Here is an 18,878-nt window from a genome sequence, read left to right as displayed (position 1 = left end):
CCAACCTGGCCTTGAACACTGCCAGGGATGGGGCAGCCACAGCTTCTCTGGGCACCCTGTGCCAGCGCCTCAGCACCCTCACAGGGAAGAGCTTCCTTGTATCTAACCTGAACTTCCCCTGTTTCAGTTTGAACCCATCACCCCTTGTCCTACCACTACAGTCCCTGACGAAGGTCCCTCCCCAGCATCCTTGTAGCCCCCTTCAGACACTGGAAGCTGCTCTGAGGTCTCCACGCAGCTTCTCTTCTCCAGGCTGAACAGCCCCAGCTTTCTCTGCCTGTCCTTAGTCCATGGGTTGCCAACTGCATTCTCACACCCGAGCACTTGACTCTGAAATGAGTTTCAAGTCTGAAACACGAACCCAAGAGATTCCTTTCCTAAGAGGATTTTATTTACACAACACAATGCAAAGATCATCCCATAAAAAGCAACACCCACTACACCTGCCCCGTTGTACAGTGCAGTTTTGTAACAGCTTTTAAGTATTTACAGATGTTTGTTTCAGCTTACAGGTTAAGGCAGAGTCAGTGCACAGTGGTAAGAAACACTTAGTGCAGTTTTGTGCTAGGCATGATACAGAGATGAACTGGCAACATCACTCATGTTCAGATCCATTGGAAATTCAGATGGAATAACTCCTATAAGTCCAGCAACTGCTTGCAGCTTAAAAATAAAACAGAGTTAGAAGATACATACAACCTCAATGCATGAGCCAGGAGCTAAGAAAAATGTTTGGCTAACATGGAACAGGCATAGTAAAATGTTCATCTGAAAATGAAATATGGATCCTGGAAAGAAGATGCTGTACTTTCTGTCCTGGTGATGGTGAACAGCTGTAGCAGGAAGCAGCCTCACAACACAACCATAATACAACAGGAGTGAGGTTGACAACTGCTCCTTGTGCCCTTGGAAAACTTGACCTTTAACTCAAGAAGTAACAATCAAAGGATTCAGAACAAACAAGCACTAAAATGCACAGTTCATGTTCCCATAAAGGGGTTTTTTACAGCAAGTTATCACAAGTCAGAGTTGTTTCACTTCTTCATCTTTGGTATTTATAAATAAAAATGCCAGTCCCTTTTAATAAAGGGCTAATAATGCAGCTACTATCCCAAAAATCATTTATTCTTAATCCACAGCAGCTTGAAAGGACTTGGGAGTTTTTAATTATCATTATTTTAAGGCAGTAACTAAGCTGGTAGGAAGCTTTAAAACTGGTTTGATATTAACACCTCATAGTTTTCCAATGGTTTATAAGGCAATATTTTCACATGGCTGGAAAAAACCTGCAGGATAAGGAGATGGAGCAAAGTTGGAGTCAGTCCTTCATAAGAAGTAGAAAGGCAGCAGAAGATGCTATCACTGACTAGCCGATGAAAATCCTGATCCTGTAAATCATAGCTTCAGTTAGCCCTTATTCATTGGAGTTAAGCCCTGCTCACGGCAGTGATCCTGGGACTTCTGATTAAGGCTATTTTTGCATTTCAGCTTTGTAGGATCCAAGTGGTATCTAAACTGCATATGGCAACTCCTAGGACATATACAAAAAGCACAAGGAGTGGTCAGGGGGAGGATGCTAACCAGTTATCACCCACTTTTAGCTATATAAAGCACTCCAATCCCCCAAATCAGTCCTTCACGATGGCACTCAATTCAAAAGACGTCTAGGTAAAAATTCCCTAAAAAGCATCTATTAAAACAAGTTTCACAACAAACTCATTTTCTTTCATTTCCTAATCTAGAATATTAGGATTAAATATAACTGAGAGCTTCCTTTGACTTTGAAACACTGCTCTGGCTTTGTTTTTGAATAGCTTTGTCTGTGCTATGCAGTTAGTGTTCAGCACCAGTAAGTTTGCAAGAATCCAAGACAATTCAAATTGATACTTGCTTTTAGAAACCTCATTACATTTACATACATATTTTTAGATCTAATTGCAAGTTAAAGACTGGAAGCAGGAAGGCCCAAAGGTTAATGCCTCCTGCTCCTGGACCCATTAACCAGAGGCATTTTGCAGAGTTTTATCTACAAAACAGGTGCAAAGTGGAGCAAAGAGGGATTAGCAAAAGCTCAACAGAGGCAGAATCCTCCCTCCCAAACTGCAGGCATGTTCCAAGATGCCCAGGCAAGGAAAGGCACTTTCCAGCTCTCCTGGAGAGCAACCTGACCATAACTGAATGTACTTGTAGAAATGACACCAGGCAATAAGAAAAACAGAGGAGAAGAGGGGAAAAGTGGGTTCCACTGCCCCAACACTGAGCCCATGAGACACTGTCTCTTTGGAAGACTACAGGGACTGATGGTTCAGCCACGCAGCAAGAGGAGCTCCATAAGGAAAAGCCGGGGAGGCCTCATCCAGCAAGACCCATGGACAAATCTGATGTTGTTTGCTCCAAAACAAGAGCAGAAAGGCCATAGAAGATGGTTTTGTCTTTAAACCGATGAAGATGCAGCAGATCTTAGAAGTGGCCAAAAGATGGCAGCAACAGGACCGGGAAGCCTCCTGGCTGACCAGGCTGTGCACAAGATGCCCACCAAGGCTCAGGTTAAATTCATTTCCTTCCCTCTCTGCTCTAATTCCAGATCCACTTGTGTTACCAGCTGTAGGCTGCATTATCTGCAGCGTTTAGAAATCCATCCTTGCATACAGTAAGTGGAAACTGTTGGTGCTTGCTGAGGAACTGGCTCATTTCTCCTATGACTGACTGGGAAAGAAAAAGTGTTGCACAATTATTAATTTAGAACAAAAACATTAAATGGCTTGAGGGTCAAATCACTGTCTTAGTACCAAAAGTAAAGTGCACTGCAACTGGAGGCAGCTGCGCCAGAGTTGAGAAATGCCATCAGAGAGGCTTCCAAGTAGCACTATAAAAACCAGCATTACAAACTAAGGTTAAGGCAATACAAGTTGTGTCCTACTAGATAGTTTAGTGGAGAGTTTTCTGTCTCAAGCTTTCATTATTGCTTTATTTCCTCTGTACTGAAGTCCTTTGCCACTGGGGAAGACAGCGCTGGCAGAATTGGCAGGTTGAGTTTGTCACTTAATGCAGGACTGGCAAAACAGTCCCTGTGAAGAGCTTTGCATGTCCAAGTGAAGGGATGCTCTCCCGACAGACTGTACAACTGGCAAGGAGTTTAAAAAGACAACAAACTCTTGCTCCTGAAGCAGCAAAACGTACTTGTAGCAGAGATGACACAAACATTCAATGATGTAGAAAAAATCCTTAGTAACAACCAGGGTGTGTAACAAAATGGGGTCCTGAAGTCTTCTCCAAGAGTTGATAGCCCTCAAGTTTTCATTAAAAAAAGGAAGTAGTTCTTGTGTGGGTCTAAACCCAAAGTACAGGAGCAGAATTCCATGGCTCAGAAGTTGTCCCAGGTAATGATTTATTACTTTCCTGCTTTCATGTAGGATGGTATCGCTCCTCGGGCCGTCAGACCTTCAAATCGCTTGTAGGTGTAGTTGATAAAAACCCAGTCCTTGTTCTTGTAGTCAGTCTCTGGATGGTTGCTGGTGGCCACTGGTAAGACACAGAAAAACCAAAGTTACCCTTTGAAGACTGCAGAGTTTAGTTTCATACAGAACACTGGATGTCGAGTAGGGCAGAGCGCTTCTAAATGAAATAACCGTAAGTCTGGGCATTCAGTGTGCCAGTCCTCAACCCCAGTCAAAAACTGCTGTAACACGTTCTTTAAACATATGGAGCAAACGTGACTATCCTTTGACACATAAATACAAGGATCCTTTAGAGATTTCCACCAAAACCTCTCCTCTCCTGTCCCACCCCTACACTAAGCATTAGACAGACTAGCAAGAATTAGGCAGTCCCAAAGGACACCGCGGGGTTGGGCTCGTGGTCCTGCTGAGACTTGAGCTCTGCTGCATCTTAGAGACGCCCTCAGATGCTCCTGCATCATTTACAAGCCTGCATCCCATCTCCCAAAACCCATATTACAGCTTGCACACCCCTGCACCACGAGACTACCAAGCTAACAAAGTGATCACAATAAGAGAAGCCGGTATCTAGTAAGATCTTTTCTGTGATTAATAGGAAAGTTATATTATTCTGCTGCAGAAGATGGATTCTTTACATGCAGAATCAAAGCATTTACCTGTTGGTTTAAGGATATCAGATTCTGGAAATTCATCAAAGTTTGAGGTATCATCAATGCTTTTAATTTCTATGGAAATCACAGCAGGTCTCTCTCTGCCAAGAAGAGCAGATTCAGCAATGAGATTTCAAAGGCAGAAGAAAGCAGGATTCAGCCACTTCCCATTTCTTAACAGAATCAAAGACGGAAGGTACCTAAACCTTGGCAAGCTTCAGACAGGGACCAAAACACTCTCACCCACACCTGGATATGATAAATGCCAACCAAGCTGCTCCCTTCTGTTGAAGGGGACTGGCTTTAAGCAGCCCATAGAGCAGAGCAGCTTGCTTTGCTGCAAAGCATCTTACCTGATATGCTCCCAATCAACCCCTTCAAAGAATGGGTTACTCTTTATTTCCTCCACACCAGATGCACCAATTCTGTGCTCCCATTCACAGCAAAATCTGGGACGGAAGGAAGAATGACAATGAAGGAAGAATGAAAACGAAAGCATTCCATCCCAAAATGGAACAGCTTTCTGAGCTGGTACTACTATGGTTTCTTAACATACAAATGGAGAAGATTAAGAACTCCCACAGCAAAACCAACACACAAAGTTATGTTTAGGAATGTTGTGTCAAATGCTACAATTAAGATGTGGTATTCTTTCCCAAAAGGATAATGTGCCCTTTCTATTTCAGGACCAGTGTACAGCAGAACATATAAAGCCTAAAGAGCTAGACATTTATATTTCTGTCCTGAGAATAGAGAAGTGATTGAATATATAAATGGAAGAGCAGGAGTCAGCATGCACTGGGATACATTTGTATGCTCCAGTGCTTACAATGGCAAAACCATTACTAGTATAAGCAGCTACCACAAAGATTTAAGTTGCTTCCACAAGAAGCTCACAGACAAAATAAAGAGCAGAAACATCCGTATTTTGCCAGAATAGCAGCACTTACATGGGAGCTGCTGTTCAGCACAGTTTAGTCAGAGAACCACTAAATGACCTCTGAGAGACAAATGTATTTGACGAGGGAGTTCGGCACTTGATGCGTGTGTGTAGCAGCATGTAGCATCAGGGGGTTTCCATGTGAAGCAAGCTATGAGAGGCATATAATACAGCTGACAAGACAAGAAAGTACTATATTAACTGGCAAACCATACGGCTGGCACCTTAAAATAAGATCCTTGGCTTTATCAGATATTGGAACTTCTGGAGGAAATGTCAGAGTCTCTTTCCAATTCATGACTTTCTTATACGTTTCTTGAGGAGTCTCAGAACAGAATGGTGGATAACCTGAAAAGAAAGAAAAATCCAACCTTGTCCAAAGCAAAACCAGCTCCTGTTGTTACTGAAGTCTATGATGCAGCAGTCAGAACACACCTCACAAACCATCTAAGAGTGGATGCTTTGAGCAGCTGAGCCCAAGCACACAGATACAGCTGATGCCCTACACAATTCGGGCTTAAAACCTGTGCAGTGCCTCTCTTACCGATCAGCATCTCGTACATGATGACCCCAAGCGACCACCAGTCACAAAGCTTGTTGTAGCCAGTCTGCATGAAAACTTCAGGAGCAATGTAATCTGGAGTTCCCACAGTAGAGAAAGCCTGGAACAAATACAATCAGTCAGGCACATTAGAGAAAACTGCCTGATATGGATGTGGGAACTTGAGCAACATTGGCTATTTTGAGGAAGACACCAGATTACCTCCAAGATTCTTTAGCAAAGTCATCTAAAGCATTTATTTCAAGATATCTAAAGACAAAAATCAACATGTGCATGTGAAAGAGTCTTAAAATACCATCAGGGGAATGGTACCACTGTTAATATACATCTTGGAATGAGTCATCCTTGCAGCACCTCTGCTTTGGAGATGGGCTGAGAGAGCTGGGATGGTTCAGCCTGGAGAAGAGAAGGCTCCTGAAGGAGAGACCTTAGAGCAGCTCCAGTGCCTAAAGGGGCTCCAGGAAACCTGGAGAGGGGCTTTGGACAAGGGCCTGTAGGGACAGGACAAGGGGAATGGCTTTAACCTGCCAGAGGGGAGATTGAGATGAGCTCTGAGGCAGAAGCTCTTCCCTGTGAGGGTGCTGAGGCGCTGGCACAGGGTGCCCAGAGAAGCTGTGGCTGCCCCATCCCTGGCAGTGTTCAAGGCCAGGTTGGACACAGGGGCTTGGAGCAACCTGCTCTAGTGGAAGGTGTCCCTGCCCGTGGCAGGGGGTTGGTACTGGATGAGCTTTAAGGTCCCTTCAACACAAACCACTCTGGGATTCTATGATTCTAAGAACTGTTTTAGCAGGGAGGCATCAGCTATCAATGTAAATAATGATGACAGTGCTATCTCAGGCACATATGTCACCAGCTGTTCAGCAGATGGATAAAGGACAAACTAGAGTCATTCCTCTTTTTAAAAGAGAAAACATGAATCTTTATTTCAGCATTGTTCAGAACTTTGGATTAATGCCTGTCATTGAAATACATGCTATTTGAATGCAACAGCTCAGCAGAGAACACTCCCAAGCAGGTGAAATGTACTTACCAACTGCCGTCTATTTCTCTTCCAAGTCTCTGCTTTCCTTTTGGAATTCATGTTCTGGAAAGCTAAAGGAGATCAGAATGTATGTGACTGAATCCTACTGGTCACCCAATACACACTTTTACCACCAAACCGTTACACTACAGATCTTTACAACAAAAAAGGCAGCCAGGGCCTTACCCAGGTCAATACCCTAAACCTACCAGCAAGTTCCAAACCTATGTAATAGCAATAATGTTTTATCAAGCTTTTTATTAACAGCCCATGATCAAAGTTATTCCCCTTGAGAAAATTACTGACTATTCAAAGAGGCTTTGTGCTCACTTATTCATTTAAAATGTCGCTTGAAATACAGCTGCCATCTACCAAGTCACACGGAGTTCTCACTCCAGGTTTATTACACATATGAAGAAGGGCTACAGCAGAGTCTATTTCAAAGACAACCTTCTGGACATGAAGATGGTTTTCTTTTAAATGAACTGAAATTTCTATCAGAAAATAAAAATTACACTTCAAGATGCAATACTGGTCATTAGAGCCCTCACTGCAGCCTTAGAGCCTCACGTTGAGATGAGCTGTCAGTACACAGAATGCCTTCTGAAGCCAGAACACTTACTGAAGTCACTGGGAAGACTGTGGTTCAAGTTCCTGTAGAATTCTGTTCTGTGGGCTTTCTTTAGGCCAGTACATAGACCAAAATCTGAGAGTTTCACGTGGCCCTAGAAACAAAAAATGCATCAAAAAAAGAAAAAACACAAACAATGAGACACAATCACATAATATAAATAAACTTTTCCACTTCTTCCTGTCCATTTATTTTGTATAATAAATAGATGAACGCTTTTGCATTGCTGGTTTTAACCTAAGACTGGATTTGTACATAGAGCACAAATCCTCTGAGGAACGGCTGAGGGACCTGGAGGGTTTAGCCTGGAGAAGAGAAGGCTCAGGGGGGACCTTCTCGCTCTCTGCAACTGCCTGACAGGAGGATGGAGCCAGGAGGGGGCTGGTCTCTGCTCCCAAGGAACAAGGGATGGGACAAGAGGAAACGGCCTCAAGCTGCACCAGGAGAGGTTTAGATGGAGCTGAGGAACAATTCCTTCCCCAGAGGGTGCTCAGGCATTGGAACAGGCTGCCCAGGGCAGGGCTGGAGTCACCGTCCCTGCAAGTGTTCACACACCGTGTGTCCGAGGCCTCAGTGCCATGGGTTAGTGGTGGCCTTGGCAGTGCTGGGGAAGGGTTGGAGATGATCTTAAGGTCCTTTCCAACCTTAACTATACTATGATTCTATGACTAGATGAGCTTAAAGGTCTTTTCCAACCTGGTTCATTCTGTGATTCTATGAATCAAGCTATTAATACTTTCATCACTACTACACAGAGAAAGCCCAGTAGCTATTTACTTCAAGAAACCTCTGTTCCTGCAAGCTCTTGACCCCTTCAGAGTCACAGCAAGTATCTCCAGAGGCAGTCAAGTCCCTGGGTTGTGCATTGACCCCAACAGATTAACACCTTAAACTCAGTGATTGGATCTGTCTTAGTGAAAAACACACGACCACATCAAAGAGGTGCAATTTTTAGATGTAGATCTAAAATATAGATCCTTTTCAAAACCCTACATTTACCTGCATCTAGATGTAGACATATGGAATTACACCAGTAACTCCGACAGTGCATTACCTGGCTAGTTGTGAAGTATTTACTGTTGGCAACCTTTTTCCAAGCGAGCTAAGTATAAAGCAAACTTGCAGTGAGCAAGAGGAGGATACTGAAATGACCAAGCTTTCTGCAAACTGCCTGCAAATGCCATCTGGAAGCACTCAGGTAACCTGGCCAGCCTCAGAAATAGACTCTGGTCTGAGGGAGATAATATCTCTGTTCTCAGCCTCACTGATAGAACAGCTACGTCCTTCACACTTGATATGATCATCCACCCAAGAGTTGGCAAGTGTGAGCGTAACAGATGTGAGACCAAAAGGAAACATCTTTGACTCAAAGGGGGGAACTGAAACTGTGTGCTTTATATTGTAGCTGAAATAACCAAAAATAGCTCCAGCAATTGTCAGAAGAGAGCTCCTAAGCAAGGTGTGAATACAGCTAGAGATGGAGGAGAGGTCCACCTTGGCTTGGTTTGTCTTTCCCCCCAGCAGATATGGCAGATACGCCTTCAAAAGCTGGAAGGAACAGGGCTCAAAAAGAAGCACCATCTTCTTTCACAACTGTTAACACCAGTTCAGGTCAATATTCAAAATGACAAGACCTATACACTACCATCCAGCCTGTGGTTAGTACATACCTTGCTATCCAGAAGGAGGTTGTCTGGCTTTATGTCCCGATGGATAAAACCCAGCTGATGAATAGAATCAATGGCCAGCACAGTCTCAGCTATATAGAACTGGGTCTCTTCTTCTGTTAGAGTGTCTTTTTTCATCAACAGCGTCATCATGTCACCTAGAAGCCACCCCACAAACAGTCAAAGTGAACACAGAAACTCCACTCTTAGTAATACTGAAGACATCTACAGAGAACAGAACTAAGCTATTTAAAACCTTAGAAAATCCAAACTGATTTCATACAAAATAATAGAGTTCCCCAGCACCTCTGGGACAAACTTGGGTATTTTCCCATAGAATCATAGAATCAGCCAGGCTGGAAAAGACCTTTGAGATCATCCAGTCCAACCATTCCCAGCACTGCCAAGACCACCACTAACCCACGGCACTGAGGCCTCGGCTACACGGGCTGTGAACACTTGCAGGGACGGTGACTCCAGCCCTGCCCTGGGCAGCCTGTTCCAATGCCTGAGCACCCTCTGGGGAAGGAATTGCTTCTCAGCTCCATCTAAACCTGCCCTGGTGCAGCTTGAGGCCATTTCCTCTTGTCCCATCCCTTGTTCCTTGGGAGCAGAGACCAGCCCCCTCCTGGCTCCATCCTCCTGTCAGGCAGTTGCAGAGAGTGATAAGGTCCCCCCTGAGCCTTCTCTTCTCCAGACTAAACCCCCCCAGGTCCCTCAGCCGTTCCCCATCACACTTGTGCTCCAGGCCCTGCACCAGCTCCGGTGCCCTTCTCTGGCCCCACTCCAGCACCTCAATATCTCTCCTGCAGCGAGAGGCCCTTGTATTGCTTTATGTGGAAAGGCTTCTGTTGTAGCTGCCTTAAACTTACCAACACAGCCAAATAGCATAAAGATGAAATAGCAGTACAGAAGCACCCCTGAAACAAGAGTCAGCTTTGGGCTGCTCTCCTCATTACACACCTGAATCACAGATTAAAATAGATGCTTTCAGCTACAGAGCTGTTATAGAAAATAGATTGCATCTGTGCATCTCAAAAAGCACTCCTGTGCTTTCATTAGTCCCATATATTAGAGGCTTTCAGTATAACTAACTTCTTGAGTTACAATAGCATTAACATTGAAGGACAAACATCATCTGAAACCTCTGAAAAAAGAAAAAGGACCTGAAAAGCTATTTCTGCTGCAAGGCAGCTAAAAGCAAAAGGTTGGAAAATCAAAACCTGGTTATGTCATGGTTCTATCCATAGCCAGCATGCAGGAGGGTTAGGAACTCACAGAATATTAAGGCCAATTTCAATGATCTGCAGCTAGAAGACACGAGCAGATAACCTCGAGCCTGACCCAAAGACCTCAGGCCCCCAACTCCTAAAAGCAGAAAGCTTTACAATGATTTGTTCTTCACAAAGCAACACCCCTGCATGGTAACCACATACGCTCTAGTCCCAGACTACATTTGTTACTAAGAAATTAGAAACCCACAAATGAAAGGAAAGCAGCTTGTGGATTCCAGGCAGTTACCTCCAGGCAGGAACTCCATGATAAGGTAGAGGTTTAGCTTGTCCTGGAAACTATAGAACATTTTCACGACCCACAGACTGTCGGCCTCCACCAGAATGTCCCGCTCCGCACGAATATGGCCAACCTGGAGATACACATATGGGTTTGATTAATCACAAATCTTTGTTTTATTATATATTATTCTATGAAATAAATCACATAATAGTTTGGAAGGAACCTTAAAGCTCATCCAGTCCCAACCCCCTGCCACGGGCAGGGACACCTTCCACTAGAGCAGGTTGCTCCAAGCCCCTGTGTCCAACCTGGCCTTGAACACTGCCAGGGATGGGGCGGCCACAGCTTCTCTGGGCACCCTGTGCCAGCGCCTCAGCACCCTCACAGGGAAGAGCTTCTGCCTCAGAGCTCATCTCAATCTCCCCTCTGGCAGGTTAAAGCCATTCCCCTTGTCCTGTCCCTACAGGCCCTTGTCCAAAGCCCCTCTCCAGGTTTCCTGGAGCCCCTTTAGGCACTGGAGCTGCTCTAAGGTCTCCCCGGAGCCTTCTCTTCCCAGAAGTACTAGCAGAGGAAAGCCTTAAAAGTATTAAACACTGCTACTTTATGTCTCTCTGAGTCAGAATTCCAGCAGTCATATCACTTTGATGTTTATATCCAATTCCATAAATCAGAAATGCAGTAACACACCCATCTTGGAGTCTATACTGAATCATTTGCACATGTGTATGTGTAATACATTGTCATAAAATAACAGGAAGGAACATATATCAGACACATAGAACTGTCCTCTTTCACTGGACAAAGACAAACCTAGTCCTTTGTCTTCCCTTGGTTTTCAAGCAGAAAGTGTGCTCAGCCCTACTTTGCTTCAGACTGAAGAATCTCTTGAAAAAGAGGTCACGACTGCAATTTCCATTACAACTAAGCAAGGCATTAGAGGTCATTCCTCCATAAGAAAGGGGGGAAAAAACCCACAACGCCCTCTTTAGCTAATAAACCTAAACCACAGATGCCTGTTACCCCTCTCCACACATCACAACGACCTCCCAAAGTCATCTGAAACACGATGGCAGTGCTGCTACTCAAGGTGGCCACTCACCTGCTCTTTCTCAAGCATATCAGCTTTCCGTAGTATCTTCATTGCATAAACGTGCCCCGTGTCCTTCTTCTGGACAAGTCGCACCTGGAAACATGCAAGAGATTGAATCAGATACAGCATTGTCACCAGAGCTCTGGACAAATTTGGGTATCAAGCTCTTGCCTTTCATTTAATGAAATCATATCAGATGATAACAGCCAAAATCCATTAATACAGCGCACAGTAATGGCAAACAAGTGTAAGAGAAGAAATCTCTTTTACAGAGATGACACATTGAGCAATTGGACACCTACAGCAGATGGTCCAAAGCCTCTTTCACTGAAGAAGGCCACCAGAAGACACTACTGCAGGTGGCTCCCCAGCCCTCCCCATCTCCAAGGCCAGCTCAGGAGGCCACAATGAAGGTACATTGCCAAGCCTGTATTTAGCTTACCTATCAAGTCCTTCTCAACAGCATTCACATTCCTTTAAAGCACATACTGGTTTTAAAACAGCATTTATTAAGCATAAAGACAGCTGCACATGACTGCTAAGTTAAAAGTCAATCTGTGGTTGTTACATTTATCTTCTATTTGTATAAACTATGCAAGTCTTCAACAAATACCAGTGTCATTCAAAAATAAGGTTAGTCATCTCTCCTGGACTTACCTCTCCAAATGCTCCTCTGCCTATGACTTTTAAAGACTCAAAGTCTTCCAAGCCAAGCCTTGTTCTCTTTAAGCGAAGAAACTCTGTTTCCTTTTGTGCATGTGCTGATCTCCTGATTCTTTTCTGGAGTTCAGGAAAAGAACAAACCACAGTGAGAACTCTGCAGGTGGGCTCCATAGAGGTGACAGAGATCCCAAGACCCCAGATCTCCAGTTATGAAAGAAAATCACTTGTATTTAACCATTAAGATAGTTTTCCCATATTCGTTACCTCTTCATCTTTTAAGCCTTCTTCTTCCATCATTTGTTCTAGCTTCTTTTGTCTAGAGACAAGTTAGAAAGATAAAGGTTGAATCATTAACGTTGTTTCTTGTATCACATGCACATAACCAACACGTCTGGTCTAGGCTTGCTGGGAAAGCAAATGCCAGCAAGTACCAAGTGTAAAAGATATATAAGGGAGACTTAAACAGGAGATTAATCTTGAAGAATCTTTACCATCCCAGCCTTGTCCTCTCTAATTTTGACAATGTAAACCCACTTGAAGTTTCACAGCTTATTCAAGTGTATATTTTCATTGTATATGAATGTAGATCAAGATCTGGGTTCAATTCCTGCCTCTCTTTGACTACTGGGCAAGTCACTTAAGGCCAGAGCCATAATAAATCTTTAAACACCAAAAAAGTCTCACTTATTCCAGGGAGAATTGGCTATTTAAACACATCTGTGGGTCTGCAATTTCTCTGCATCTCAAGCTCATCAGGTGCAAAATGAGAAGTTAGTTTGTATTTCCTAAGAGAAAAGCAAAATATTTGGGAAGAGTGAACATGTCTGTCCACATTGTGCCCCTTAAAGAATCAGGAACATTTACAACCTTAATACAAAGTGATTATTTGGGAGAAAAGAAGAAAAGGAAGCAAGACTTCAGAGAGAGGAATGGCTTCAGGGGACACTTGTAACGACCACCCTCTGAGAACTTCTTCCCAACAGCAATCATATCAATAACTGGCTGACCTGGGACTGCTGTTTGGTTTGTTTTCCCTCTCCATGTGTGTTTTATTGGTATAACATTACAAATGTACTCAAAAATTCCTTCTCTTTATGCAAGTCATTCTTTGCAAGATCCTCTTCCTGTCTCCTGTGCCACCACGCAGCTGCTGCGACGTGATAATATTTGGGGTTATCACATTCACAATCAGGCCCATTTAAATGACTTTGCTCTTCTTTAAGCACCCAGTGAGCTCCGTTATTCCAGCCTCGAAACAGCAACTCCAGAAGCAAAAGACAACTGAATTAAAGCAGAATTAAATAGCTCAGCGTGACTGAGTGATGCTGAAATGCCCCCAAATATCCTTAAAAGGTCCTATCTGCACTTCAGCGTGGATTTTGTCAGCACTACTTCAAACTCCAAACTAAACATCCACAAGACACAACTACTGCTAAAAACTCCCAAGTAACTTAAAGTCACAGAATCACAGAATGGTTTGGGTTGGAAAGGACCTTAGATCATCTAGTTCCAACCCCCTGCCATTGGCAAGGACACCACACACTAAACCATGACACCCAAGACTGCAACCATCCTGGCCTTGAACGCTGCCAGGGATGGAGCATTCACAACCTCTTCGGGCACCCTGTGCCAGCACCTCACCATCCTCACAGGGAAGAACTTCTGCCTTACATCTAACCTGAACTTCCCCTGTTTCAGTCTGAACCCATCACCCCTTGTCCTGTCGCTACAGTCCCTGATGAAGGTCCCTCTCCAGCATCCTTGTAGTCCCCTTCAGACACTGGAAGCTGCTCTGAGGTCTCCACGCAGCTTCTCTTCTCCAGGCTGAACTGCCCCAACTTTCTCAGCCTGTTTTCCAGTATGTTTGTTCAGACAAAGTCTTGATCCTAAACAGAAAATACCCTGATGGTGAGTTTTTGGGAGTTGACAATAGAGCTCATACTAAAAAGCAGGAAAGAGCCTTGCAAAAAGAAAGAAATGAATTAAGTCAGGGATGTTTGCTGTTCGGATTAGACCTCAATCTCTCCTTACTAATTCAAAGCTTTGAAGAAAATATCTATGCAAGTTAGTATTTATTGCTAAATTGCTTCCTCATTTCTGCCGTTATTGCAGTTTGCAGGCATTCCTCTTGGATCTAGTGAGGCCTTTGGCAGCAAGTCAGCAAGGGAATGAACACTGAACCTTCTTCAAAATTCTGATTACAGTCTACACAGCAAATTGGGAGAACATCACAAGTCCCAGTGCTACCACTGGAGGGTATTCAGCAAATTAGAGGGTTCCAGCCAAAGGAAAGTAGAAGTAACGCTTCTCAGTTAAATCATGCTATACTTGACCGATATATTTAAAGACATCACAGACTGATTTGGGTTGAAGGGACCTTAAAGCTCATCCAGTTCTAACCCCCTGCCACGGGCAGGGACACCTTCCACTAGAGCAGGTTGCTCCAAGCCCCTGTGTCCAACCTGGCCTTGAACACTGCCAGGGATGGGGCAGCCACAGCTTCTCTGGGCACCCTGTGCCAGCGCCTCAGCACCCTCACAGGGAAGAGCTTCTGCCTCAGAGCCCATCTCAGTCTCTCCTCTGGTAGGTTAAAGCCATTCCCCTTGTCCTGTCCCTACAGGCCCTTGTCCAAAGCCCCCTCTCCAGGTTTCCTGGAGCCCCTTTAGGCACTGGAGCTGCTCTAAGGTCTCCCCTTCAGGAGCCTTCTCTTCTCCAGGCTGCCCCAGCCCAGCTCTCTCAGCCTGGCTCCAGAGCAGAGCTGCTCCAGCCCTCGCAGCAGCTCCGTGGCCTCCTCTGGCCTCGCTCCAGCAGCTCCACGTCCCTCTTGTGCTGTTGCCCCAGAGCTGGATCAGGGCTGCAGGGGGGGTCTCCCCATAGCACAGCAGCGGGAGAGAATCCCCTACCTCGACCTGCTGCTCACACTGTGGGGCCATACATTCAGTGATCTCACAGAGACATCAGCATTTAGACTCTGAAAAGATCATCTTCCTATATCAACCAACTTGATGATACATTATAATCCAGACTGAATGTGATGCTCCAGATTGAGCTTAAAATGCTACAACTCAGGACATAAAATGGGAAGAGGCAGCAGAACAGGGGCAAGATAAACACTTGTGAACACTGGCTTTACTTCAGAGGTGTACTTGAATGATCCCAAGCACATCCTAAAGTTTATTTCTGCTTAGTCACATCATCAAATATACGGGGTTTTTAAATCGATAACTGTCACATCGCTTTTGCACGTGCATGTCTCAGGAGAAATTCAAACAGCTCCAGCCTAAATTCCCATGGGACGCAGAGACCCAGCAGCACTGGATACTCATACCAAGCCCCATCCAGGTGCCCAGGCACACGCTCAGCAAAACCACCCTATTTTTGCTTTAACTCCAAAAATCTAAATGCAGTTAATGTGTATTTTTGGCTCTGAACCAGTTTGGAAAGGAAGATTTTTACCTCATCTCTCGTTCTTCGTGCTGTGCAATGAGGTTGCTATAGAAGTTCTCCAACGTCACCTTTGTCATTGTAACTCGCTCCTTGGTGTGGTTACTCATGGAGGAGCACGGTGTGGGGCCCGTCATTGCCATGGCTGTTACGAAAGGAAAAGGGAGGAAACATTTAATGTTAGAAATAACAAATCACCTTCCAAGAAGAGCTGCAATCGATGAAGTGATGCTGAATCATAGAGCTCAGGTTTTACCAATGCCAACAGCTGTCTAAGCTACGACGAAGCAGAGAAAGGGCTTACAAAATACAAGTCAAACTTCCTGTTTTGAACATTTTTGATCTGAAAATAAGAGGGAAGGAAACTTAAGAAACACGATGCCTCAAAAACCACAATTTCAGGCAGTGCTGCAAGTGTTTGTTTCTCCCAATACATTCTATCTTTAATAAATGTTCAAAATCCAGAAATATCCCTCTGAAGCATCTCATCCAGAAGTTTCTCTTTCTAGAACTCTGGCAAAAACAACTCCAGCAGTTCCCTGCTGTCCCTTCTGCTGGGAATCTATCAAATCCTGAAAGGCAGCCCAAAACCAGAGCAACTGAGGAAGGAAAGAAAAAGGCATTTAGTTGCTTTTAAGCATTCTTTCCCTTACTAGATGCCTTCATAAAGGCAAAATCCAGAGGATCCCAGCTTTGAGCAAGCTGTACTTAAACACCCCAGTATAAATATCCTACACGATTTCTCAAGAGAAACCAGTACATAAGTACCACATAATGCTGCTTCCAACCAGTAGCACCGTTCCAGGGCATATCTGACAACCCTCTTTGTAAAACACATTAAAATGCAAAGATTTCAAGTGTCAAAATGCCTCTTGGTCCAGTTCTGGTCATAACAACTCATGGTCATGTAACCAAGTTCTGCAACAGTCACTCCAAATTGCTCTGACCAACACAGGTCAGACTCAACCACACTTCCCAGTTTTACAATGCCAGGTGCTGGCACCGTGTTGGGATTTAATTCTTTCCTGTTCATTTCTTTTGCAGCTCTTTCCAAGGCATCACTCCTGGCCTTCGGAATCACCTCCTCAACTGACACCAGCTCTTCTGTTTGCTGCGTTTAAAGGTAATAAAACCCCCAGCTAGATGGTTTTGGGATGGAGTTATGTGTTTGTGGAGGAGCAGCTCTGAAGGACTCCACACAAGTGGCAGGTCTCCATGCAGGAGATGGTGTGTTACATCCCTGTGCTATCAGCAAGCAGGTGCTAAAGCCTTACCTCTGGTTTGCACCAGTGTGAAAAACACCGGCCACAAGCAGGTTACGAGGGGGTGCACGTACGAAAATGGGAAGGGGAAGAACAGCACCAGCAGCGCTGGGCGGCAGCGGAGCCGAACCACCGGTGGGTGCTCCCCCTTCCCATCGGTGCTCGGAGCTCACCGATGGGGCGGTGGCGGGCAGGATGCTCCGGGGCTCCACCAGCGCCGGTCACGGCCCTTCGCGGCGCCCGGCCACGGCAGCATCACCGGGAGCGGACAAAAGAGCCCCAATCCCGCACCGAGGGGGAGGAGGGGTCTCGCCTCCCGCGGGAGGGGACGTCGCCCGTGGAGGCCCCGCTCGACGCGAGGGGCTTCGCCGGGAGCCGCCCGCTGCTCCCGCCCCGGGAGCGGCGAAGGGCCCTGGGGAGAAGAAGGAGGAGGACGAGGAGGGGACGCGGAGCACCGGGCGCGGCGGCGGCGGCTTACCGGAGCCCCCCGGGAGGGGGGTGACGAGGAGCTGAAGGGCGACAGCGGGGTCCCGGCGCTGCCGAGCGAGGTGAAGCGGGGGCAGAGCTGCCGGGAGAAGGGGAGAGACGGGACAGACAGGACCGGAGCTCCCGGAGCCCCCGCGCCGCTACCGCCGCCCCCCGCACCGACGGCGACCCGGACGGGACAAGCGCCGCGGGGAGCGCTGCGGCAGCGCGCATGTGCCGCTATCCCCGGCCACGCCCCCCACCCAACCCGCGGGGCGGGGCTACCGCGCCACGCCCTCTCGCGCGGCTTCGCGCCAGCCCCGCGCGGGCCGGGGGGGGGGAGCAATAGGGGGCGCTGTAGCGCATGCGCAGTGTGCGCAGAGGGGCGCTGAGGCGGGTACGGCTGAGGGGTGCGGTCCCGCTCCTGCTCCCGCTCCCGCTCCCGGTCCCGGTCCCGGTCCCGGTCCCGGTGCCCGCCGTACGCGGCGGGAGCAGCCCTGAGCTTGAGCTCGTTGTCTCTAAATTGGAGAGACATCAATTTGATAGATGGACCACTCGGTGGATAAAGAACTGGCTCGATGGCCGCACGCAAAGAGTTGTAGTAAACGGCTCGATGTCCAGTTGGAAACCTGTAACGAGTGGTGTCCCTCAGGGATCGGTGTTGGGACCGGTCCTGTTCAACATCTTTGTGGGTGACATGGGCAGTGGGAGTGATGTGCCCTCAGCAAGTTTGTGATGACACCAAGCTGTGTGGTTTGGTTGATACGCTGGAGGGAAGGGATGGGATCCAGAGGGACCTTGACACGCTTGAGAGGTGGCCAATGCCAACCTTATGAAGTTAAGCCAAGGACAAGGTCCTACACCTGGGTCGGGGCAATCCCAGGCACTGCTACAGGTTGGGCAGAGAAGAGATTCAGAGCAGTCTGAGGAGAAGGACTTGGCGGTGTCCGTTGATGAGAAGCTGAACACGAGCCGGATTCAGTGTGTGCTTGAGCCCAGAAACCAACCGTGTCCTGGGCTGCATCAAAAGCAGCGTGACCAGCAGGTCGAAAGAGGTGATCCTGCCCCTCTGCTCTGCTCTCGTGAGACCTCACTTGGAGTATTGTGTGCAGTGCTGGTGTCCTTAACATAAAAAGGACATGGAGCTGTTGGAGCGAGTCCAGAGGAGGCCACGAGGATGATCAGCGGCTGGAGCAGCTCCCATATGAAGACAGGCTGAGAACACTGGGGCTGTTCAGCCTGGAGAAGAGAAGCTGCGTGGAGACCTCAGAGCAGCTTCCAGTGTCTGAAGGGGGCTACAGGGATGCTGGAGAGGGACTCTTCATTAGGGACTGTAGTGATAGGACAAGGGGTTATGGGTTCAAACATAAACAGGGGAAGTTTAGATTAGATATAAGGAAGAAGTTCTTTACAGTGAGGGTGCTGAGGCACTGGAATGGGTTGCCCAAGGAGGTTGTGAATGCTCCATCCCTGGCAGTGTTCAAGGCCAGGTTGGATAGAGCCTTGGGCG

General features: G+C 46.4%; 1 protein-coding gene across 2 annotated transcripts; it reads right to left on the bottom strand.

Moving 5' to 3' along the window:
• Positions 1 to 369: 369 nt before the first annotated feature.
• On the bottom strand, positions 370 to 17,633 carry STK38 (serine/threonine kinase 38). Of its 2 annotated transcripts, none has more exons than XM_030473209.2 (14): positions 17,382 to 17,633; positions 15,654 to 15,786; positions 12,462 to 12,513; positions 12,192 to 12,314; positions 11,544 to 11,627; positions 10,451 to 10,574; positions 8,933 to 9,087; positions 7,254 to 7,356; positions 6,641 to 6,702; positions 5,593 to 5,710; positions 5,273 to 5,396; positions 4,462 to 4,557; positions 4,115 to 4,209; positions 370 to 3,522 (listed from the first exon to the last, which is right to left on the bottom strand). In XM_030473209.2, the coding sequence occupies exons 2-14, from the start codon at positions 15,782 to 15,784 to the stop codon at positions 3,392 to 3,394; spliced, it is 1,398 nt and encodes a 465-aa protein (XP_030329069.1). In that variant the 5' UTR covers positions 15,785 to 15,786; positions 17,382 to 17,633; the 3' UTR covers positions 370 to 3,391. The 2 variants fall into 2 exon arrangements, with proteins under 2 accessions (XP_030329069.1, XP_030329070.1); XM_030473210.2 differs by lacking the exon at positions 17,382 to 17,633 and adding an exon at positions 12,882 to 12,982 and having other exon boundaries at positions 378 to 3,522; positions 15,654 to 15,720.
• Between the last annotated feature and the right edge of the window lie 1,245 nt (positions 17,634 to 18,878).

Source organism: Strigops habroptila, chromosome 18 (genome assembly GCF_004027225.2).
Source record: "Strigops habroptila isolate Jane chromosome 18, bStrHab1.2.pri, whole genome shotgun sequence".
NCBI classification, from domain to species: domain Eukaryota; kingdom Metazoa; phylum Chordata; class Aves; order Psittaciformes; family Psittacidae; genus Strigops; species Strigops habroptila.
This window is presented reverse-complemented; position numbering and strand designations above follow the sequence as displayed.

Coding starts and splice junctions, on each gene's coding strand:
- STK38 (XM_030473209.2), bottom strand. CDS start 15,784: ATGGCAATGACGGGCCCCACACCGTGCTCCTCCATGAGTAACCACACC. Junction 12,315..12,461: donor AAGGCTTAAAAGATGAAGAG/GTAACGAATATG, acceptor CCTGAACTCCAG/AAAAGAATCAGGAGATCAGC. Junction 5,397..5,592: donor CATGTACGAGATGCTGATCG/GTAAGAGAGGCA, acceptor CTTTCTTTTCAG/GTTATCCACCATTCTGTTCT.